This window comes from Oncorhynchus kisutch, linkage group LG18 (genome assembly GCF_002021735.2).
Source record: "Oncorhynchus kisutch isolate 150728-3 linkage group LG18, Okis_V2, whole genome shotgun sequence".
NCBI classification, from domain to species: Eukaryota; Metazoa; Chordata; class Actinopteri; order Salmoniformes; family Salmonidae; genus Oncorhynchus; species Oncorhynchus kisutch.
In genome coordinates, this window is record NC_034191.2 from 16,551,412 (window position 1) to 16,574,437 (window position 23,026).

The window sequence follows — 23,026 nt, forward strand, 5'->3', positions numbered from 1 at the left end:
TGGAGCTTCCATGGCTGCTCATGTAGGAAGTGGACCTAATGTTGGGGCTTGTGTTTCTGCTGGTCCTGGCATGTTTTGGAGGTCTGTTCAGAAATCGTGTTCTCATGAATGTGCGGTGTCAAAGGTCACTTTGATAATGAGTAAAGTTGACTGAATAGCTTTTATTGGTAAGGTTATCAATACTTCCCGGGTTGTGGAAAGCAGAAATGCCAGGTTGAAGGTTATTGTGCGACTGCAAAAGAGAGATTGGGGTAACAGATGTTACTGTTGAAATGGTTGTTGGCATGCTGAACAATCCTAATAGTGGAGTGTTTCAGCATGATAATGTTTAATGGCGTAATGGCGTTGGGGGGGGGGGGGGGGGGGGGGGGGTAGTATACCTTAGTAGGGATTTATTTGTTTTTCTTTTCTTTTCATGGTAGCGCAGATCATGATTGATCGTGCATTCCAGCACAGTAGGTGGCGGCATTTACTTAAACGATTGTTTGCGGACCGCCATTATATCATAGAAGAAGAAGTCTTTCGCGGACAGATTTTGGGGGACCGGGAAGATGGTGGAAATTGAGGTTTTGTTTGAAACTGCTAGTGAGTGAAGTGAAGCTAATAGTACAGAAAGTGAGAATGAGTGGGTTACAGTGACGAAGAAAAAGGGAAACGAGCAGTAAAAGCTATGTTGGAAAATAGGGAACTGCTAGACCTGTTTTTAGTTGGAGTCAGGGTTTTGAATCAATGCTACTTGGAAATCCGTTTAACGTCTCCAGGAAAATCTGGAATGTGTTGGAAGAAAGTGTGTAGTCGGTGAGAGTCACAAGAAGTGGTCTCATTTCGATTGTTTTGCGTGTCTGCGGAGTGGAACGCGTCCTGCATGAATTTTCGTAGCAGGGTGCCTATCAATTGGGTTATTTCTGGGGTGGTGTAAGAAATAAAGGCAGAGGATATAACTGTAGACATCGATGGAGTGGTTGGTGCACGTCGATTGACCTGTATGGTGGATGGAGTTAAGAAGTTCACTTCATCCATGCTACTGTTCTTTGATGAACATATGAAGTTGGGATTCATGAGATACCCCGTAAGAGCTTTTGCTACTGTTCTTTGATGAACATATGAAGTTGGGATTCATGAGATACCCTGTAAGAGCTTTTGTGCACAAGCCCCTTCAGTGTCATTAATGTAAAATATTTGGTCTTATGTCAAGTGTGTGCAGAAGGGAAGAATATCATATGCCAGATGAAGGGAAATGCTGCAACTGTGGAGGTGAACATGTGCCTTAATTTTTGGTGTGCCTTTGTTAGGGTGAAGGAGAATGAGGTTGTAAGGGTGTCCTATCTGGAGGCGGTGAGAAAATTGGAAGGAACGAGTGGCGGGGAAGAAGTAATGGTAGTAGAGCCACCACGACCTGTGAATGTTTCTCATCAACCGAGGGATAGTGAAATGCTACATGTTAAAAAGGTGGACTTTGTATTATTTATTGCAATGGTCAAACTGTACAGCACAATTGGAGAATAATTCTAAGAAAATTGGAGTCATTGTGAATGCCGCTGAACGTTTTCTGGGTCTTCATGATTTCACAGCCAAGGCAGTGCAAGAAATTCTGTTGGTGAATGTAGCCTGTGTAGGGATGTATTTTGAAGTGGACTGTGATTGATGTTTTTTAGTTGATGTGTTTTATTTTGTATGATGTCGTTTTCCATCTTTCCCGGAGTTGCTTAATCCATCTTTTAAGTTGCTTATTCAATACCCCGTCCAGTTGGTGGCAGTAATGCACCATTAACATTGGATGCCAACCGCCGTTAAACCATCGAAGAAGAAGTAATCCCTCTCGCTTCGACTCTTCTCAAACGTCTTATTCATATTTACCATATTGGATCACTCTTTTGGGTAATTGCTGAAAAAATATATTTTTCGATAGTGTTATTTTCCTGGAAAAGATAGGTAAGTGTATGTTAACTATTAATTGTTCACCTCTTTTGGCGGATGGTTTATTCGAGTTCTGAAAGGTGTCCAGCAAGCTAACAGGCCTTTGGATTTAACTAGCTAACGTTAGCCCTGCTGGCTAGCTATTTGCGTAGCCAAGCTTATGAATCTTGATACTAGGTTGTGTTTTTTTAATGTTGGTATTTCTAACGCTAAAACGATTATTTGGTTGGATGTGAAAGTTCCAAGTTGTGACAATCCAGTCTTTTAGCTAGCTAACGTTGGCTGTTGGAAGGGGCGGGACGGTGCTTAGTCAAGAAAAACACCGCAAAGCCATCTAGCGCGACATTTTATATACACTACTTTGTCTTGACAAGCTACTGTAGCTAGCTTGTCCCCGATATAAACGTACCTTTAACTTGTCTCCGGGTATTTGTTATTGCAGACCACGGTTGTTCGCATTGAAATGAATATTTAAGCATTTCTGATGCATTTACATCAATCTTTAGCTACCATCTGAAAGATACAAACTGTCAAGATTGCCAGAAGATTCCAACCGTTTCGTTACGCTTGTTTACACTGAGTTGCAGCGTTAACAAGCATAACGGTATATTCTTGCAAACTGTTGAGTACTTTCGGGGGGTTAGCTAGATGGGAGTAACTATTGCAGCAGGACAGCATTTGCAAATATGCATATTAGAAATGGGGACGTTTGTGTTCCCTACAAGTTGCTAGTGTCATGATCTGTAAAAAGCATTTGAAACAATACGTTTGTTTTAGATTATAATGTCATATATTATGTTCTAATGAGCAACATTTTAACTGAAATTCTGTTTTTATCTTCTCTCTATTCCCCTTTCTCCCAGGAGAATGGCTGCTGCCGAGGTGAACGATAGTTCTGCCCTAACGAAGGAGGAAAATGATCTTATGGAAGTCGTGGCCGAAGGCGAGCACACAGAGAACTACCAGACACTCATCGATGTTGGACTGCGGCAGAACGTGGCTGAGAGTCTCGACAACATATTCTCAACCGGTGGGGCAGTCTAATCTATTTTCTAAAGATACGCGATGTTGCTCGAGGTTCCATGAAAGGCCAGTTTGTAATAGTAGTAATCTGTCTTGTACCCACAGGGTTGCTGGCGTACGCTGACCTAGAAGAGGGGGTCATCGATGCTCTGCGGGCATTGAATGAAGAGGGAGCGCTGTCTGTACTCTCACAGTTCAAAGAAAGTGACCTATCTCATGTGCAGGTGAGTTACAGGGGGAGCTGAATGAACGAGAATGAATGGAATTCAGTTTTAATGATGATACATTCGAGTCTAAGAAGTTGACATTGAGGGGTCTATCATTTTTCCTCTGCTCATAACACCAATACATAAAGCAATTCTGCTGTGGTTTAATTTCCAGAACAAAAGTGCTTTTCTTTGTGCAGCTATGAAGACGTACAGACAGAGGGAAAAACAAGGAAGTAAAGTACAAGAATCCACTAAGGGTCCTGCTGAGTCCAAGATCAAGGTAAAATGCAGCAGTTTGAAAGTTCATTCAGTTGCGTCATTAGAACTTCCTGTGTGTGTCTGTACACCTGCTCAGGTTGTGTAGTTATGCTAATGTCTGTGTTCCCCAGGCTCTGCTGGAGCGGACAGGATACACCCTGGACGTCACCACCGAACAGAGGAAATACGGAGGACCCCCACCAGAGGAAGTGTTTAAAGGAGAACAGCCTGGGATTGGAACTGAGGTAAAGCTGCTGGAGTTGCTTCATTTTCAAGTAACATTATTTGAAAGGGTCATGGTCATTGTGGCAAAGCCATTGACTGCTATAGGGAAGATAAATTAGTTTGCAAGACTGTGGCTCCAAGAATGTCAACAAAAAGTTTTCTATTCCCCGATCACATTGTGTAACCCTCACTCAGGCTCTGTTTTCTGCCTTTAGGTGTTTGTGGGAAAGATCCCCAGGGACCTGTATGAAGATGAGTTGGTGCCTCTGTTTGAGAAGGCTGGCCCAATCTGGGACCTGAGGTTAATGATGGACCCCCTCTCGGGTCAGAATCGGGGATACGCCTTCATCACCTTCTGCGGCAAGGATGCAGCAACTGAGGCAGTGAAACTTGTAAGTCCCTGCAGCCAGTCTATAGTCTTAGTTTATCGTCTAAGAACCACGGTGCTGTTTCCCAGGCACCAATTAAGCCTGCTCCTGCACTAAAAATCGCTTTTCAATCGAGAATCTTCATTGGGTGTGCTTTTTAGTCTAGGGTCAGAGTTAATCTGTGTCTGAGAAACCGGCCCAAGATGTGATACATATTTAATTGGAGATGTTGTCGGACCACTTTCAGCTACCCTTTTCAACACTACAATGTCATCTTTCCCCTACTCTTGTTTTCAGTGTGACAACTATGAAATCCGGTCTCGGAAATACCTTGGAGTATGCAAATCCGTAGCAAACAACCGGCTGTTTGTCGGATCAATCCCAAAAAACAAGACCAGAGAGAATATATTGGAGGACTTCAGCAAAGTCACAGGTCAGTTAAGTGCAGACCAATTTTGTTTACATTGTTTTATGTTCTGTGGGTCATCATTGGTCAGATATCAGTGATGTGACTCTCCTTCCTCCAGAGGGGCTTCAGGAAGTGATCCTCTACCCCCAGACGGATGACAAGGAGAAGAACCGTGGCTTCTGTTTCCTGGAGTACGAGGACCACAAGTCTGCAGCCGAGGCCCGCCTCTGCCTCATGAGTGACACGGTGATGGTGTGGGGGAACCCGGTCACTGTGGAGTGGGCCAACCCGGTCACTGAGCGCAATGCGGGTGCCTTGGCCCAGGTGAGTCCTCTCTCTCGCTCTCACTTTGTGGATCTCACTCACTCTCTCACACTTCTTTCTCTCCCCATCTCTTGTTTTTGTTTTACCCCCTCTTGTCTTTTATTCAACTTGTGCTTTTATTTATACTTTTCTAAACTGAGTTGAACTTTGATGTCTGTGTGAGTCAGCAGGTGAAGGTCTTGTTTGTCAGGAAGCTGGCCGCCTCCGTCACAGAGGAGCTACTGGAGAAGACCTTCTCTGCGTTTGGCAAAGTGGACCGGTTGAATAAGATAGAAGACTACGCCTTTGTCCACTTTGAAGACAAGGACGCAGCTGTGAAGGTGGGTTAAAACATATGAATTGTTTTCTGTTTTTTATGGGAGGGGGGTTTACCTTGTTTCGGCTATGTAACCATTTTCCTGTTTGTCTTAGGCAATGGCAGAAATGAATGGGAAGGAGCTGGGGGGAGGGGAGATTGAGATAAGAATGGCAAAGAGGAAGAAGGCTCGAAATGCTCAGCGCCAGGCCACCAGAAACCGAAGGTGAGGCCACAGAGAGACTGGGATTTACTAACATCTATTATCTGATTGAGTAGATCTCCCATCATGGGATTACATTGAAGCTGATATGTTTTCTACAGGAATGATGCCGATTACAACCACCCACCGCCACGCATACCTCCACCAGATAGGGTCCGTGGCCGAGGGGGCGGGGACTATGCCGCCTATCCCCCAGATTACAACAGCTACGATGACTACTACGGCTTTGACTATCATGACCCCCGCAGAAGTTACGAGGACCCCCACTACGCATACGAGGACCCCCACTACGGTTACGAGGACCCCCACTACGGTTACGAGGACCCCCACTACGGTTACGAGGACCCCCACTACGGTTACGAGGACCCCCACTACAGTTACGAGGACTTGTACAGCATGAGGGGCCATGGCAGACTGCCCAGCAGGGAAATCCTACCCCCACTCAGGGACCGCAGACCACCACCCCCACAGGGCTATGTGCAGAGGGGTCCACCCATTGGAGGGCCCAGGGATGGCAGAGTAAGGGCCCATGGGGGACCTTTCCAGCCACAGAGGGGCCGCGGTAACCGAAAAGCCAGGGGGAACCATGGGGGCGGGAAGAGGAAGGCAGACGTCTTCAACCAGCCTGACTCAAAGCGCCGGCAGACCAACTAGCAGAACTGGGGCTCTCAGCCCATCGCCCAGCAGCAAGGTGGCGACTATTTCCGTAACTATGTTTAAGATAATGAAGAAGACACCTGAAAAAGGCATTTGACAAAAATACAACAACAGAAATACCCCCCGAAAAAAACATTTGGCTGCAGTTCTTTTGACTTTTTATTCTCTATCCCTCACGAAGAAAAGAAACATCCCTGAGAGAGAAAAGTGGTCAGACCCCCAGAATCTGCTTGATTGGTTAGAATTGTATTTTGGCCTATAGATGTGAATGTAACTGTTTTGCTGAATCCTTTCTTACTGTTACATGGGACTTATGTTTTAACACACAAATCACTTTTACCTGAAAGTGTCTAGCATTTTTAGAGGTAAATTCTTTTTTTTGCTGGTACAATAACTTCCTATGTTTTCTTTGGGAAGCCATTGAAGTTTCTCTGTTTGTATTCATAACTTTTTATGTTTATTCCGTTTCAATAAGATTGTTTAATTAAAATTGCCAGATACCATCAAATTCAATGTTGTCATTCAGTATTTAGTCTATTTCTATTGTATCTCATTTCACATTTGGAACAAGATTTTCTCAGCTTTTTGCTCATGGAATAAATCAAGAGACCAAATTTCAATTATCAGATACCAGAAGAATTTATGACAGCGCACAAACAATGTATGAATGACTGAATAAAAACATTTTGGCTCTTTTATTTATTGTTTTATTTTTTTAATTCAGGAAATGCCACTCTTATGATCTGGTAACACCATAGCAGCTTGTTTGTACAACAATGCAGATTTTTCTACCTTAATCTTTTACGTTGGATTAAACTGGAAGACCAGAACAACCAAGAATTCAAATACATTCCACTTCCCTGAAGTTCCTGGTTCAGCTGCAGCTCACCTCCACTCAAACACCATGAGGTGCAATTAGTCAGTGATTTGCTATTACAGACCAAGAATCTCAAAAGGGTTAAAAAGTTGTTAGCAAATGATCATAAGTAATGTCAGTGATGCTAATCGTTTGTCTTTTGTCTCTGTAGCAATGACCCCTCAAGCCCTTCAGTATTTCCATAGAGAAATGCTCAGAGCAAACATCTTTGGTCCCATTATATCACTGTTTGTATTTGTTTTCTCCTTTTATTCCAACTTATCCAGGTGGTGAAGGGAGAGCAGCATCGCTTGAATGAGGAACAAACTCAACCTGAACTGTGTTCCTTTACAAAAGGGTGAGCTATTATACTGAACAAGAATATAAACGCAACATGGAACAATTTCATAGATTTTGTTTTGAGTTACAGTTCATACAAGGAAATCAGTCAATTCAAATGAAATAATTAGGGCCTATTCTATGGATTTCAAATAACTGGGCAGGGGTGCAGCCATGGGTGGGCCTGGTAGGGCACAGGCCCACACATTTGGGAGCCAGGTCCCGCAAATACAGACAAATACTCCTCAGTTTCATCAGCTGTCCTGGTGGCTGGTCTCAGACGATCCCACAGGTGAAGAAGCCGTATGTAGTGGTCCTGGGCTGCCGTGGTTATATGTGGTCTACGGTTGTGAGGCGGGTTGGACGTACTGCCAAATTCTCTAAAATGAAAGAGGTGACTTATGGTAGAGAAATTAATATATAATTCTCTGCCAACAGCTCTGGAGGACATTCCTGCAGTCAGCATGTCAATTACACCCTTTGTCAACTTGAGACATTTGTGGCATTGTGTTGTGACACAACTGCATGTTTTAGAATGACCTTTTATTGTCCCCAGCACAAGTTGCACCTGTGTCATGATCATGCTGTTTAATCAGCTTCTTGATATGCCACACCAGTCAGTCAGTCAGTCAGGTGGATGGATTATCTTGGCAAAGGAGAAATGCTCACTAATAGGGATGTAAACAAATTTGTGAACAATATTTGAGAGAATAAGCTTTTTGTGGTTATGGAATATTTCTGGGGTGCCTGATGAAGACCTAAGGGTCGACAGTTTTTTATAAATAAAACCACCTGGGAGCATGAGCAGCACAGGTTCTGTTTTCCATCTTTTATTTAATCTCATACAATTTGGGACTAGCACTTTACGACAAGCATTTCGCTACACTCGCATTGACATCTGCTAACCATATGTGACCAATAAAATTGGATTTGATTTGACATGTTACATTTTTGTTCCGTATTTAATAGTAGTTTATTGCCCAAAGCGTTTTTGTGAGAAGACCCATTTCCGGGGTGTAGCTAGGCCACCTTCCGCCTCAGGTGTGGAAGGCCGACATCGGCGGAGGTGGTGGAGTGAGACGCAGGCTATAGGGAAAAAAACAAGTCTAGCTTAAACAGATGGATTTTGATGCCAATTCATTTTTTACTATGCTAATTAGACAGTGTGCTGACTGCAGGAGCAACTCATAAGGAAATCAGTCAATTAAATAAATTCATTAGACCCTAATCTATGGGTTTCACATGACTGGGAATACAGATATGCATCTGGGATGAAACATGGGGAAAACACTTTACATGATGCTTTAATTTTGTTCAGTATACATTGAGTTTGATAAAAGTTAATAGGATTTCCATTGTAATTAATATTCCAAAATAAAAATAACCCTGAGAAACACAAGAAAAAAGCTAAGAAGAAGCTCCCCTTGTATCTGAATGCAACAACCTAGCATACAGAACAGAGCATTCGGAAAGTTCAGGCCCCTTGACTTTTTCCACATTTTGTTACATTACAGCCTTATTCTAAAATGTATAAAATAATTGTTTAAACTCAATATACACACAGTACCACAATGACTAAGCGAAAAGGTTTATTTTATTAATTTTTGCACATTTATTAACAAACCGATGCCTTTACATAAGTATTCATAAGTTTCACGCCTGGAGGAAACCTGGCACCATTCCTATGGTCGTGGTGGCAGCATCATGCTGTTGGGATGTTTTTCAGCAGCACGAACTGGGAGACTAGTCTGGATGGAGGGAAAGGTGAACGGAGCAAAGTACAGAGAGATCCTTGATGAAAACCTGTTCCAGAGCGCTTAGGACCTCAGGCTGGGGCGAAGGCTCAGCTTCCAACAGGACAACGACTAAGCACACAACCAAGACAGCGCAGGAGTGGCTTGGGGACAAGTCTCAATGACCATAAGTGGCTCAGCCAATGACTGGACTTGAACCCGATCGAACATCTGGAGAGACCTGAAAATAGCTGTGTCGTGACGCTCCCCACCCAACCTGACAGCGCTTGAGAGAATCTTCAGAGAAGAATCTGAGAAACTCCCCAAATACAGGTGTGCCAAGCTTGTAGTGTCATACCCAAGAAGACTCGAGGCTGTAAACGCTGCCAAAGGTGCTTCAACAAAGTATTGAGTAAAGGGTCTGAATGCTTATGTAAATGTTATAATCACATTTATTTTTTATACATTTGATCAAATAAATGTTTTTGCTTTGTGGGTAGATTGATGACGGTATAAAACAATCGCATCCATTTTTAGAATAAGGCTGTAACATGACAATGTGGAAAAAGTCAAGGGGTCTGGATACTTTCACAGAACTATCATGAAGCTGTAAAACCAAAGTCTTCCTCTTTCCTGTATTGAATAAGAAATATACAGTACAAACACATTTGGACCTCAGAGATATGAACACTTTGGGAATAGTGGTCGTTTGAAAACACTGAAATATTTGTAATTTTTTAAATGTACTGGAAGGGTGGTTCCCAAACTTTTTATAGTCCCGTACCCCTTCAAACATTCAACCTCCAGCTGCGTACCCCCTCTAGCACCAGGGTCAGCGCACTCTCAATTTTTTTTGCCACCATTGTAAGCCTGCCACACACACACTATACGATACATTTATTAAACATAATGAGTGTGAGTTTTTATCACAAAGAGCTCTTATAGGACCAGGGCACAAATAATAATATATTAATCAATAATTTTGCTCTTTATTTAGCCATCTGACATATAAAACCTTATTTGTTTATCAAATATTGTGAATTACTCACCACAGGTTAATGAGAATGGTGTGCTTGAAAGGATGCACATAACTCTGCAATGCTGGGTTGTATTGGAGAGTCTGTCTTAAATAATTTTCCACACACAGTCTGTGCCTGTATTTAGTTTTCATGCTAGTGAGGGCTGAGAATCCACTCTCACATAGGTACATGTTTACAATGGGCATCAGTGTCTTTAGAGCGCGATTTGCCAAGGCAAGAAACTGAATGCAGCCCTCTCCAGAAATCTGCCAGTGGCTTCTGATTAAATTTCGATGAGGCTCTCTTGTTTATATAACGGTAGGTGCACTGGAGGCAGGGCATGAAAGGGATAACAAATCCAGTTGTTTGTGTTGTCTGTTTCGGGATGTAATTGCGCACCCAGCTCACTCCGGTGCTTCGCTATATCACATTTGACATTGTCCGTAAGCTTGAGTTCATTTGCACACAAAAAAATCATACAACAATGGAAAGACCTGTGTGTTGTCCTTGTTAATGCAGACAGAGTAAAGCTCCAACTTCTTAATCATAGCCTCAATTTTGTCCCGCACATTGAATATAGTTGTGGAGAGTCCCTGTAATCCTAGTTTCAGAGCATTGAGGTGAGAAAAAAACATCACCCAGACAGGCCAGTCGTGTGAGAAACTCGTCATCATGCAACCGATCACACAAGTGAAAATTCTGGTCAGTAAAGAAAAGTTTAAGCTTGTCTCAATTTAAAAAAAACGTGTCAATACTTTGCCCCTTGACAACCTGTACACTTCTGTATGTTGTAAAAGCGTTACGTGGTCGCTGCCCATATCATTGCATAATGAGGGCTTGCCTGTCCATATGACGATTCTAGCCCCTTCTTATTAATGGTACAGTATCTGTTGCTTTTATACATGTCTCACTACTCGAAAGTTGTCCACTATAGTGTCAAATGTCTTTCAACCTCTCAGGCATTCCCTTGGCAGCAAGAGCCTCTTGGTGGATGCTGCTGTGTACCCAAGTGGTGTCGGGAGCAACTGCTTGCATGTACATTACCACTCCACTATGTCTCCATGTCATGGCTTTTGCACCATCAGTACAGATACCAACACATCTTGACCACCAAAGTCCTTTTGATGTCACAAAGCTGTCCAGTCCTCTACTGGTTTCCAGTGGTTTGCAGAAGAGAATGTCTTCCTTAATTGACCACACATAAATGTAACAGACATATACCAGGAGCTGTGCCAGGCCCGCCATGTATTTTGACTCATCCATCTGTAACGCATAGAGTTCACTGGCTTGTATGCAAAGCAGTAATTGTTTCAAAACGTCTCTTGCCATGTCACTGATGCGTTGTGAAACAATGTTGTTTGATGAAGGCATTGTCTGTTTTATATATATATATTTAAAAACTTTTCCCCTCAGCATTGTCCCAGCCATATCTGCGGCAGCAGGAAGAATTGAAGTCCTCCACAATAGTATGGGACTTGCCTGTCCATATGACGATTGTAGCCCCTTCTTATTAATGGTACAGTATCTGTTGCTTTTATACATGTCTCACTACTCGAAAGTTGTCCTAATTCTCTCCAAAAACTCCTATGGCTTATTTTTCAAATTGGCATGTTTTGTTTCTAAATTTTTGCGCATGAGTGAAGGTTTCCTTGAGTTGTGAGATAGTACTTTTGCACATATACTCAGCAAAAAAAGAAACATCCCTTTTCCAGGACCCTGTCTCTAAAAGATAATTAGTAAAAATCCAAATAACTTCACAGACCTTCAATGTAAAGGGTTTAAACACTGTTTCCCATGCTTGTTCAATGAACCATAAACAATGAATGAACATGCACATGTGGAACGGTCGTTAAGACACTAACAGCTTACAGAAGGAAGGAAATTAAGGTCACAGTTATGAAAAATTAGGACACTAAAGAGGCCTTTCTACTGACTCTGAAAAACACCAAAAGAAAGATGCCCAGGGTCCCTGCTCATCTGCGTGAATGTGCCTTATGCATGCTGCAAGGTGGCATGAGGACTGCATATGTGGCCAGGGCAATAAATTGCAATGTCCGTATTGTGAGACGCCTAAGACAGCGCTACAGGGAGACAGGACGGACAGCTGACCGTCCTCGCAGTGGCAGACAACGTGTAACAACACCTGCGCAGGATCGGTACATCCAAACATCACACCTGTGGGACAGGTACAGGATGGCAACAACTGCCCGAGTTACACCAGGAACGCACAATTCCTCCATCAGTGCTCAGGCTGTCCGCAATAGGCTAGGAGAGTCTGGACTGAGGGCTTGTAGGCCTGTTGTAAAGCAGGTCCTCACCAGACGTCACCGGCAACAATGTCGCCTATGGGCACAAACCCACCATCGCTGGAACAGACAGGACTGGCAAAAAGTGCTCTTCACTGACGAGTGCGGTTTTGTCTCACCAGGGGTGATGGTCGGATTCGCGTTTATCATTGAAGGAATGAGCGTTACACCGATCGATTGGTAGGTGGAGGGTCACTTGTTCAGTTTATGTCTCAGTTGTTGAGTCTTATGTTCATACAAATATTTACACATGTTAAATTTGCTGAAAATAAACGAAGTTGACAGGAAGAGGACATTTCTTTTTTTGCTGAGTTTATAACACACTGTGGCTGAGGAAAGGCACTACTCCCAATATAAGTGAACCCCAAATCAATGTAGTTCTCATCATATTTTTGCCTCTTCGATGGTCCAACGTCCCCGTCTGCTGTTCGGTGCTTTCCTGGGTAAGAGGGCAGTAGCTCTTTGGCTGCATCAATTTCACAACTGTCAGTGTCCATGCTAGCTGGGCTAACAACAAATGTAGAATTACTGATGCTAGCATTGGATGTGCTCGTGGAAGCAGAACTACTTGTGTCGTCGACAGGTGAAGGTGTAATACTGCTGGTAGTAGCAGTATTACCAGTAGAGCTGGTATGTGTCTCTATGGACGTGGGCCTTACTTTTTTTAACCATTTATCAATTTTCGAGCAAACGGAATGAGCAGCAGCAACGTTTGGCTACATACGGACCGTTAGTGGAATTCCCAGGAGAGAGTAACATGTGATTGGATGACTAGGCTTGACTAGGCTCCCTGTATTTGACATTGTGTTGTTATTTCGCTGAACACTAGATGGTTTCATTTTATTTTTGGCAGTGAAACGAGGCTACTCAGGCGAGAAGAAAAAAAACTCGCCTAAATGTATAGCCTCGTTGGAAAATATAAATTGACTGAAAATGTGAAGATTTTTTTGAAAAATAATGATTTATTACTATTATTATTTAAAAAAATGTGAATCACATTTTTCCTTGGCGTACCCCCGACGGCATTGTGTTCCCCAGTTTGGGAATACCTGCTCCAGGCAGATGGGTTGCCTCCCACAATGTAGCAATGTTCCAGCATACATATACATTTAGGTTTTAATTTAATAATGACAAATATTTGTTTATTTGCTATTGAGAATACTTATTTGTGGATTTGTGTTATATTACACTGGACAGTAGGAATTAGAATTCTGTAAAACCAGTCCAGAAGGGGCTCTATTGTCAGTCTATCCCTTCCCTGTCTACCATGAAGGTCCTATACAAAGTCAATCCATTTGACATTGTTGTAAAGGACTTCCCCTCACAATATGGTCACAGCCTAGACGTGTCCTCCACATCTAAGGGGTATTGTAAAAAAAAAAAGCAATATGTTTCCACACACAGTTTACAACAGCAAAATAAGTGGTAGCTACTGTATCTGCATAATATCAAGGCCTGTAGCCTGGTGACTTGACCTGGAGGTTAATCTAATCCATGTGACGTGGTATTGGCTTATAGCCTAGCTAGCTGCAGAAGCTAATAGCACTCAAATGACTGTCTGTCTGGTGACTGAGTTTTGGAGGGAGTTATCACCTCAGTCAGGACTAGTCTACTAACCTGGACCTATCAATTTGTTTTGGTGGTGAGTCTGCTGGTCTGTTTTTCTGCATCTGCACGATACTTTGTTCATGTTTTTATATACAATACAATGTTAATAATGTAATTATTATATTTGACTTATTTTAACAATACCCTGATAATGTATTATAAAACAGGCAGATCTGCATAAAGGAGGCTACAGCTGTAGCATGTGGGTACTACAACAGTCCATGCTATCGGTGACCCTTGGGACATCCCAACCACATTGAAGTTTACATTTAAGATGGCGGTTGGGAACTTGGGCCGGTGGCCGATAGGTCTCTGGTTCGAGTCCGTCTTGACTTGGTGGGAGATCTGTCAACGTGCCCTTGGGCGGGGCGCTTCACCCTGGTTGCTCCTGTAGGTCGTTCTGGATGGGAGTCAGCTAGATGACTGAATGTAATGTAAATGTTGAGCGGCTTCACTGCAGGTAGATTGTATGTTTTAATATTTAAAAAATAAAACATTAAGATGGTTAAGTTTAGGGTAGGGACGTCAAGGATCCCAGATAGCACTGACAATACTACAACATGGCTGCTTTTACTCTTCTCTGAACAGCTGATTTAATCACAAAAAGTAAACATGACTTTGCAAATTAGTGAGTATTGTCTTGAGTTATTGCCACCAGCCATATGTCATTGTGTATAGTGGTCAGCAGAGGTCGCTAGAAGACACGTTTACCTTAACATTTCAAGGCCTCTTTGCAAGAGCTCAAAGTCAACAAATCAATTTTAACCTTAAAATTCTGAATGCAGTGTGTGCACCCCTGGGTCAAACGAAGATCTCTGCTAAAGCACACGGTTGACAAACCAACCAATAATACAACAGATACAAAAGGCCAGGGATTTCTATGACTTTGCTTCCTCTTGTCTGTGATCAAAGGGTGTGTTAGAGGAAGGAAGCAGATATATCCCCATCTATCCGCTATGTGGCAAAAATACCCAGTAGGCAATGAGAAGGGCTCTAGTCTAAAAACAAGATGTCTTCTTGAATGAATCCAGCCTCTTCCCTATGCTCTAGTCTCCTCATGTCTCATTAAAAGTTGGAGGGAGACAGATGGTGCTGTGCAAGTCAAGCATGGCTGACTTCATATGTTGGCTTCTATCTCTGTGTGTGCTGTTTCGTGTACCTCTTAGGCTGTGTTCAGACAGGCAGCCCAATACGGATATTTTTTTTCACTAATTGGTATTTTGACCTATCAGATCAGCTCTGAAAAAGACCTGCTGAGCCAAGCCATTGACGCTCTTCTCCCTCTTTCTCTCTCCAGCCCTGAGGGCGAGTATGCATTCTTAACAGTCCACCCGTCAGGGGAGTGAGTGTGGATGGATTGGTGAGATGAAAGTACATGTCACGGCTGTTCAAAGTAGAGGACCAAGTTGCAGCATGGTGAGCGTACATTTTTATTAATCCAAATGACACCAAACACTACAAAAAAAAACAAACCGTGAAGCTCACAAGCAAAGTGCCCTAAACAAAGGCTACCTCTCACAAACACAGGTGGGAAAAAGGGTACCTAAGTATGGTTCCCAATCAGAGACAACGATAGACAGCTGTCCCTGATTGAGAACCATACCCGGCCAAACACAAAGAGATAGAAAACATAGAATGCCCACCCCAACTCATGCCCTGACCAAACCAAAATAGAGACATAAAAAGGATCTCTAAGGTCAGGGCGTGACAGTACAAAACATGTTGAGGTAATGAGATTAAGAAATTAAATAACTTTTTATTGGTTAAAAATCATATTTATTGTGTATTATAACACATAAGACCACAATCATGCATACAGTACAATTAATAGATTTAATTACAATTTTTCAAAAATAAAACACCTCGAACGCTGAGAACAATGTAAAGAAACAAAACAAAGGAGTAGTTCCCCTTGTATCTGAACGCAACGACATATTATACAGAATAGGTCATACTTTCACAGAACTAGCATAAAGCTGTAAATCAAAGTTCCTCTTTCCTAAATTGAATAAGAAATATACAGTATAAATATAGTAGGACCTCGGAGACACGAACACTTCAGGAATGGAGGTCATTCGAAACACTGAAATGTTTGTAATTTTTTTAATATACTGAAAAAATATCAAACCATTATAGAAAATATGAACTGAGTATTTCCATGTATATTCTCGGGCCAACTGATCACCCTTGAACAGGATATGGTCTTGACTCTGACATGGACTCAGGATGACAACAGTTTATTAGTAAACATTCAACATCACCCTCCTTTACTCCTCATTCTAGACCTAGCACAGGGACACTGATGAATAGTCATTGACTGAAAATGCTGGATAGAGGGGTTCAATGAAGGTGGTGGAATGTGTGCAGGTGGGTCAGTGTGTCAGAGGAGACTAGGTAGAAGGATAGAGTGCCTTGTGAGGAGTTCAGGTACACCCCAACTCTGTCAGCACAGGAAGAGGGTGCAGGTATGACCTTGTTTGTGTCTCCTGTGTCTCCTAGCCCATCTGTAAATAGCCCACCCAATCTACCTAACTCATCCGCATATTGTTTTTATTTACTTTTCTGCTCTTTTGCACACCAGTATTTCTACTTGCACATGATCATCTGCTCATCTATCACTCCAGTGTTAATTTGCTAAACTGTAATTACTTCACTACTATGGCCTATTTATTGCCTTACCTCCTCTTGCCATTTGCACACACTGTATATAGACTTTTTTCCCTATTTTGTTATTGACTGTAGTGCTCGCTTGTTTATTCCATGTGTAACTCTGTGTTGTTGTTTGTGTCGCACTGCTTTGCTTTATCTTGTCCAGGTCGCAGTTGTAAATGAGAACTTGTTCTCAACTAGCTTACCTGGTTATATAAAGGTGAAATAGAAATAAAGATATATCTTTTTGAATTTCACAATTTTCATGTCCTGCTAATCATTCATACTTTTGTACCTGTTTCCTCCAGCATCAGCATCAGCATCTTCCTCCAGCATCAGCATCTTCACAAGGTCCTTTGCTGTTGTTCTGGGATTGATGTGCACTTTTCACACCAAAGTACATTCATCTCTAGGAGACAGAACGCGTCTACATTTTTTGCGTACTATTGTTTGTACAGATGAATGTGGTACCTTCGGGCATTTAGAAATTGCTCCAAAGGTTGAACCAGACTACAATTTCTTTTCTGAGGTCTTGGCTGATTTCTTTTGATTTTCCCTGATGTCAAGCAAAGAGGCACTGAGTTTGAAGGTAGGCCTTGAAATACATCCACAGGTAAATCAAATCAAAATCAAATCAAATTTATTTATATAGCCCTTCGTACATCAGCTGATATCTCAAAGTGCTGTACAGAAACCCAGCCTAAAACCCCAAACAGCAAGCAATGCAGGTGTAGAAGCACGGTACACCTCCAATTGACTCAAATGATGTCAATTAGCCTATCAGAAGCTTCCAAAGCCATGACATAATTTTCTGGAATTTTCCGAGCTATTTAAAGGCACAGTCATCTTAGTGTATGTAAACTTCTGACCCACTGGAATTGTGATACAGTGAATTATAAGTGAAATAATCTGTCTGTAAACAATATTTGGAAAAATGACTTGTGTCATGCACAAAGTAGATGTCCTAACCGACTTGCCAAAACTATAGTTTGTTAACAAGACATTTGTGGAGTGGTTGGAAAATGAGTTTTAATGACTCCAACCTAAGTGTATGTAAACTTCCGACTTCAACTGTAACTCTACCATTCCAATTTACAATATCATTTAAGAACAAAATACCATTTTCAATTTTTTTTCTCCCATAAATACAGGTATTTTATCAACCAGCATATTTGTGTTCAGCCATAATATTTGTTGTAATATTTGTTCTATCTTTTCAGGGGGGTGAAATTGTAGCCAGCTCTGCAATGATTGTTTGAAAAAAAGAGAGATTTTTTTCAGTATCATTTTCAATTAATCAAAAATGAGACATGGCAATCTGCACAAAGGCAAAAAGGCCATTTTCAAACAATGGATGAGCTTTTCTGTCACAACTTCCGCCGAAGTCGGTCCCTTTCCTTGTTTGGGCGGTGTTCGGCGTTCGACGTCACCGGTCTTCTAGCCATCACTGATCCATTTTTCATTGTCTTCCTTCACACCTGGTTCCAATCCCATGTTGTGTATTTAACCCTCTGTTTCCCATCATGTCCTGGTCAGATTGTGTGTTTGTATGTGTATTATGTATTGGTGAGCGACGGGTTCTTCTACCCACTTTTATTTATGTTATATTTATGGTTTTGTTAAGTTTAATGAACGACTCAATTTTTACCAAGTTCGATTCTCCTGCACCTGACTTCCCTGCCACCTACACAGACGTTGTTACAGAATCTCTGACCACCTATGGAGTCAGCTGGAGAAGGTACCCCGGCCATGGAGGTGGAGAGGAGCACATCCAGGATCATGCAGTAAAGCTTTACCATCTGGCTGCGGCCATGGATCGCGTTGTCCAGACTATGGACCGCTGGGAGAGACAGGGAGTTCTTCCAGCGCCTCTACCAGCACAACAGGGGTCTCTCTTGAGCGCCACTTTCCCGCCTGAACCCAGTGGGATCCGTCTCTCCATGCCACAGGAGTACGATGGGAGTGCTGCCTACTGCCAGGTTTTCCTTCACCAACTAAACCTCTATCTGGCCACGGTCCAACCAGCTCCATCGGACCGTGAGAAGGTGACCACCCTCGTCTCGTGCCTCACCAGGAAAGCCCTGGAGTGGGCCAACGCCGTGTGGAGAGAGGGAGATGCGGCGTTGGACCATTGTGAGTTCACCCGCCGTTTCCGGGCAGCGCCTCTACCATCTGAGACAGGAGACGAGGAGCGCACAGGAGTTTGCCCTGGAGTTTAGGACCCTGGCTGCTGGCACGGAATGGAAGAACAGGGCCCTGATCGACCACTACTGCTGCAGTCTGCACGAGGATGTCCATCGGGAGCTGGCCTGCAGAGACACCACCCTCACTTTCGACCAGCTGGGGAACCTGTCCATCCGGCTGGACAACCTGCTGGCTACTCGTGGACGTCCAGATCGGGGCTGGTGGTTCCATCCTCACGCACACACACACTCTCCGATACCCATGGAGCCGTGAGGGGCGGAGCGCAGGGAGACTGGAGGGTGTTTCCGCTCCCGCACCATCTGCGGCCGCAGAGGTCACACTGCTGGTCGGTGCTGGGTTGGTCCCTCTGGGAATCGAGGCAGGGTGCTCTGGCGTTACCCCAGGTGAACTGGCACCATTCTCACCCAGAGTCCTCTGTTGCACATATGTTTGTCTGTCACTTTTCTGGAGTTTTCCCCGCATTCCCAGCATAAGGCACTCGTAGATCCAGGTGCGGCTGGGAATTTCATTGATAGAGCGTTAGCTCATAGTTTAGGGAACCCCATTGTTCCCTTGGATGTGCCCTTCCCTGTTCACGCCTTAGATAGTCGACCATTAGGGTCAGGTTTAATTAGGGAGGTCACCGCTCCTTTGGGTATGGTGACGCAGGGGGTCACACAGAGAAAATTAGTATTTTCCTTATTGACTCTCCTGCGTTTCCCATGGTCCTGGGCCTACCCTGGTTAGCTTGTCATAACCCCACTGTTTCTTGGCCACAGAGGACTCTCACAGGGTGGTCGCGAGGGTGCTCAGGTAGGTGTTTAGGAGTTTCCGTTGGTGCTACTACGGTGAAGAGTCCAGACCAGGTCTCCACCGTGCGCATTCCCCCTGAATATGCCAATTTGTCTCTCACCTTCTCCAAAAAGAAGGCGACTCAATTACCACCTCATCGACGGGGCGATTCTGCGATAGATTTCCTGGTAGACGCTGCACTTCCCAGGAGTCAAGTGTATCCCCTCTCACAGACGGAGACTATGGAAACAGATGTCTCGGTATCCCTGCATCAGGTGTACATTCGGTCCTCCACTTCACCCGTCTCCTCAAGTTTCTTTTGTGTGAAGAAGAAGGAGGGGGTCTGCATCCGTGTATTGACTACCGGGGTCTAAATCAGATCATGGTGAGGTATAGTTACCTGCTACCGCTCATAGCCACAGTGATTGAGTCAATGCACGGGGCACGCTTCTTCACCAAACTAGATCTCAGGAGCGCTTACAATCTGGTGTGGAGACGAGTGAAAGATGGCTTTCAGTACCACCTCTGGGCACTATGAGTACCTCGTCATGCCGTATGGGTTGATGAATGCGCCATCAGTCTTCCAAGCTTTTGTAGACAAGATTTTCAGGGACCTGCACGGGCAGGGTGTAGTGGTGTATATTGATGACATTTCCACGTCAGGGGTGGAGATGGAGAGTGACCACATTGCAGCCGTGCGTAATTGGCCAACTCCCACCACGGTAAAGGAGGTGCAGCGATTCTTAGGTGCAGCGACTACTACCGGAGGTTTATCCGGGGTTTTGGTTAGGTAGCAGCTCCCATTACTTCACTAGTGAAGGGGGGCCCGGTGCGCTTACAGTGGACAGCTGAGACAGACAGAGCTTTCAGTCACCTGAGGACTTTGTTTACCTCGGCTCCCGTGCTGGCCCTTCCGGATCCCTCTTTGGCATTCATAGTGAAGGTGGGCACGTCCGAGGCTGGGATAGGAGCTGTGCTCTCTCGGCGCTCGGGTACGCCCCTGAAGCTCCGCCCTTGTGCCTTCCTTTCGAAGAATCTCAGCCCGGCGGAGCGAAACTATGACGTGGGCGACCGGGAGTTGTTGGCTGTTGTCAAGGCCCTGAAGGTGTGGAGACATTGGCTTGAGGGAGCTAGACACCCTTTTCTCTGGAGTACATCTGGAGAACATCCGGGCAGCGAGGAGACTGAACCCTTGCCAGGCAAGGTGGGCAGTAAAGCCATGTTTTTCACCCGTTTTGTGTTTACCCTTTCTTACAGACCAGGCTCCCAGAACGTTAAGGCAGACGCATTGTCCCGGCTGTATGACAGAGAGGAGCGGCCCATGGATCCCACTCCCATATTCCTCTTGTTTGGTGGAGCCGGTAGTGTGGGAGCTGGACACGGACATTGAGCGGGCGTCACATGCAGAGCCCGCTCCCCTCAGTGTCCAGCTGGGCGTCTGTATGTTCCGTCTGCTGTCCGCGATCGGATGATCTATGGGGCCCACACGTCACCCTCCTCTGGTCATCCTGGGATCGGTCGGACGGTGCGCTGTCTTAGTGGGAAGTTCTGGTGGCCCACTTTAGCTAAGGACGTGAGGGTTTATGTTTCCTCCTGCTCGGTGTGCGCCCAGTGCAAGGCTCCTAGACACCTGCCCAGAGGTAAGTTACAACCCTTACCCTTTCCACAACGGCCGTGGTCGCACCTGTCGGTGTATTTCCTAACCGATCTTCCACCTTCACAGCGTAACACCACGATCCTGGTCATTTTTCTAAGTCCTGTCTTCTCCTCCATTTGCCCGGTCCCCCTACGGCCCTACAAACTGCGGAGGCCCTGTTTACACACGTCTTCCGGCACTACGGGGTTCCTGAGAATATATTGTCTGATTGGTGTCCCCAGTTTACGTCAAGGGTCTGGAAGGCGTTCATGGAACGTCTGGGGGTCTCGGTCAGCCTTACCTCAGCTTTTCACCCCGAGAGTAACGGGCAGGTGAAGAGAGTTAACCAGGATGTGGGTAGGTTTCTGAGGTCTTATTGCCAGGAGTGGGCGGGGGAGTGGGCGGCGTTCGTGCCCTGGGCAGAGATGGCCCAGAACTCGCTCCCCCACTCCTCCACTAAACTTTCTCCCTTTCAGTGTGTATTGGGGTATAAGCTGGTTCTGGGTCCTTGGCATCAGAGTCAGACTGAGGCTCCTGCGGTGGATGACTGGTTCCGGTATTGCGCCAGAAAGTTGGCGCAGCCCGTCACCGCAGTGAGGCCCCGGTGTTTGCACCGGGGGACAGGGTCTGGCTCTCGACCCGAAATCTGCCCCTCCGCCTGTCCTGTCGGAAGCTGGGTCTGCTGTTTGTGGGGCCATTTAAAGTCCTGAGGAAAGTGACTGAGGTATGTTACAAGTTACAGCTTCCCCCCGATTACCGCATTAACGCCTTGCGCCTCGCCCTCCGGGCCATCCCCAAGGTCGGTGCCGACGCGCTACTGGAGCCATGCGTCAGGGGTGGTGGGGGAGTGGGTGGGGGTCCCCTGTTTCCCATCATGTCCTTGTCGGAGATTGTTTGTTTGTATGTTAGTGTATTATGTATTGATTTCCATTTATACCAAGTTCGATTCTCCTGCCACCTAACACACGTTGTTATATTTTCTTAGTAATCTACTTGATAACCATTTAGGGTTCAAGTAAAACTTTTGAATGAGGGAAGCTTTTAGAGAGAGGTTTATAGTGCTTTTATATTGAATCATCTCAACCCACCCAATGCATATTCATTATATAGATAGGCATGCTTTATTTTGTGTAGTTTAGCGTCCCAGATAAAGCAAAATATTTTTGATTGGAAAAAAAAATCATCAGGAGTAGGCAGTGCAATAAGTGAGTAAACTGAGACATTGTTATTACATTATCATTAACAGATGCCACCTTAGGCATTCACATCCACCATTACTTAATACAAAACAACGTTTTCCTTCAAATAAGTTAGAAAATAATTATTTAAAGAGGGTGAAACTTCACTGCAGAAGCAATAAATAATGGGGAGATTTCATATTTGGCCAGGTAAAAATGTATTTGAATGCGCATTTCACAATCTCACATAATGGTAGCCTACCTTTTGGGCTTTACATTGTTGATTTTATAATTTTTTTCATGGTTCAATGGAGATGTTTAAGCATTTTGAACGAAGAGCCAAATAAGCCAGCTCTTTTACGTGAACGAAGCGCCAAATGAGCCAGCTCACAGAACAGACTCGGAATGCCCGCCCATCCATTACAACAATACAATTTTATCGTGAAGGGGTGAGGCTTACAAACATTATTTCTTCTTCTGCTATAATCTTATGGCAATCTGCAATCAAACTTTATCGGTGCATGGCGCTTCCTACTGTACTGGAGTGTGTAATCAATCACAGCACACAGACAAGTGAATAAGAAACCAAACATCAAGAGAAACAACCCTCCTATCTGATCCTGTATTAATAGAGTCCTACTAACTTCTATCAAACCCTATAAATCAATCTTTCCCTCTCTTCCACATACCGGTACTTACAACAATACATCAAAACATGCTTTACTGTACAATATACACTCTGCACACAAACCATTCACATGCTTGCCAACCAAATATAATGATGAGTTCAATGTACAATGTCCTAGACGCAACTGACA

At 44.2% G+C, this 23,026-nt stretch overlaps 1 protein-coding gene across 14 annotated transcripts; it reads left to right on the plus strand.

Moving 5' to 3' along the window:
- The first annotated feature begins 497 nt into the window (after positions 1-497).
- Positions 498-6,606, plus strand: LOC109875735 (heterogeneous nuclear ribonucleoprotein R). 14 transcript variants are annotated; one of them, XM_031795471.1, is made up of 13 exons: positions 536-1,069; positions 1,196-1,254; positions 2,781-2,947; positions 3,046-3,164; positions 3,322-3,429; positions 3,539-3,652; positions 3,848-4,024; positions 4,298-4,433; positions 4,528-4,733; positions 4,901-5,053; positions 5,145-5,254; positions 5,353-5,530; positions 5,573-6,606. In XM_031795471.1, the coding sequence occupies exons 2-13, from the start codon at positions 1,238-1,240 to the stop codon at positions 5,903-5,905; spliced, it is 1,818 nt and encodes a 605-aa protein (XP_031651331.1). In that variant the 5' UTR covers positions 536-1,069; positions 1,196-1,237; the 3' UTR covers positions 5,906-6,606. The 14 variants fall into 14 exon arrangements, with proteins under 14 accessions (XP_020323747.1, XP_031651332.1, XP_031651328.1 ...); XM_020468154.2 differs by having other exon boundaries at positions 5,353-6,606; XM_020468155.2 differs by having other exon boundaries at positions 4,904-5,053; positions 5,353-6,606.
- Positions 6,607-23,026: the final 16,420 nt, after the last annotated feature.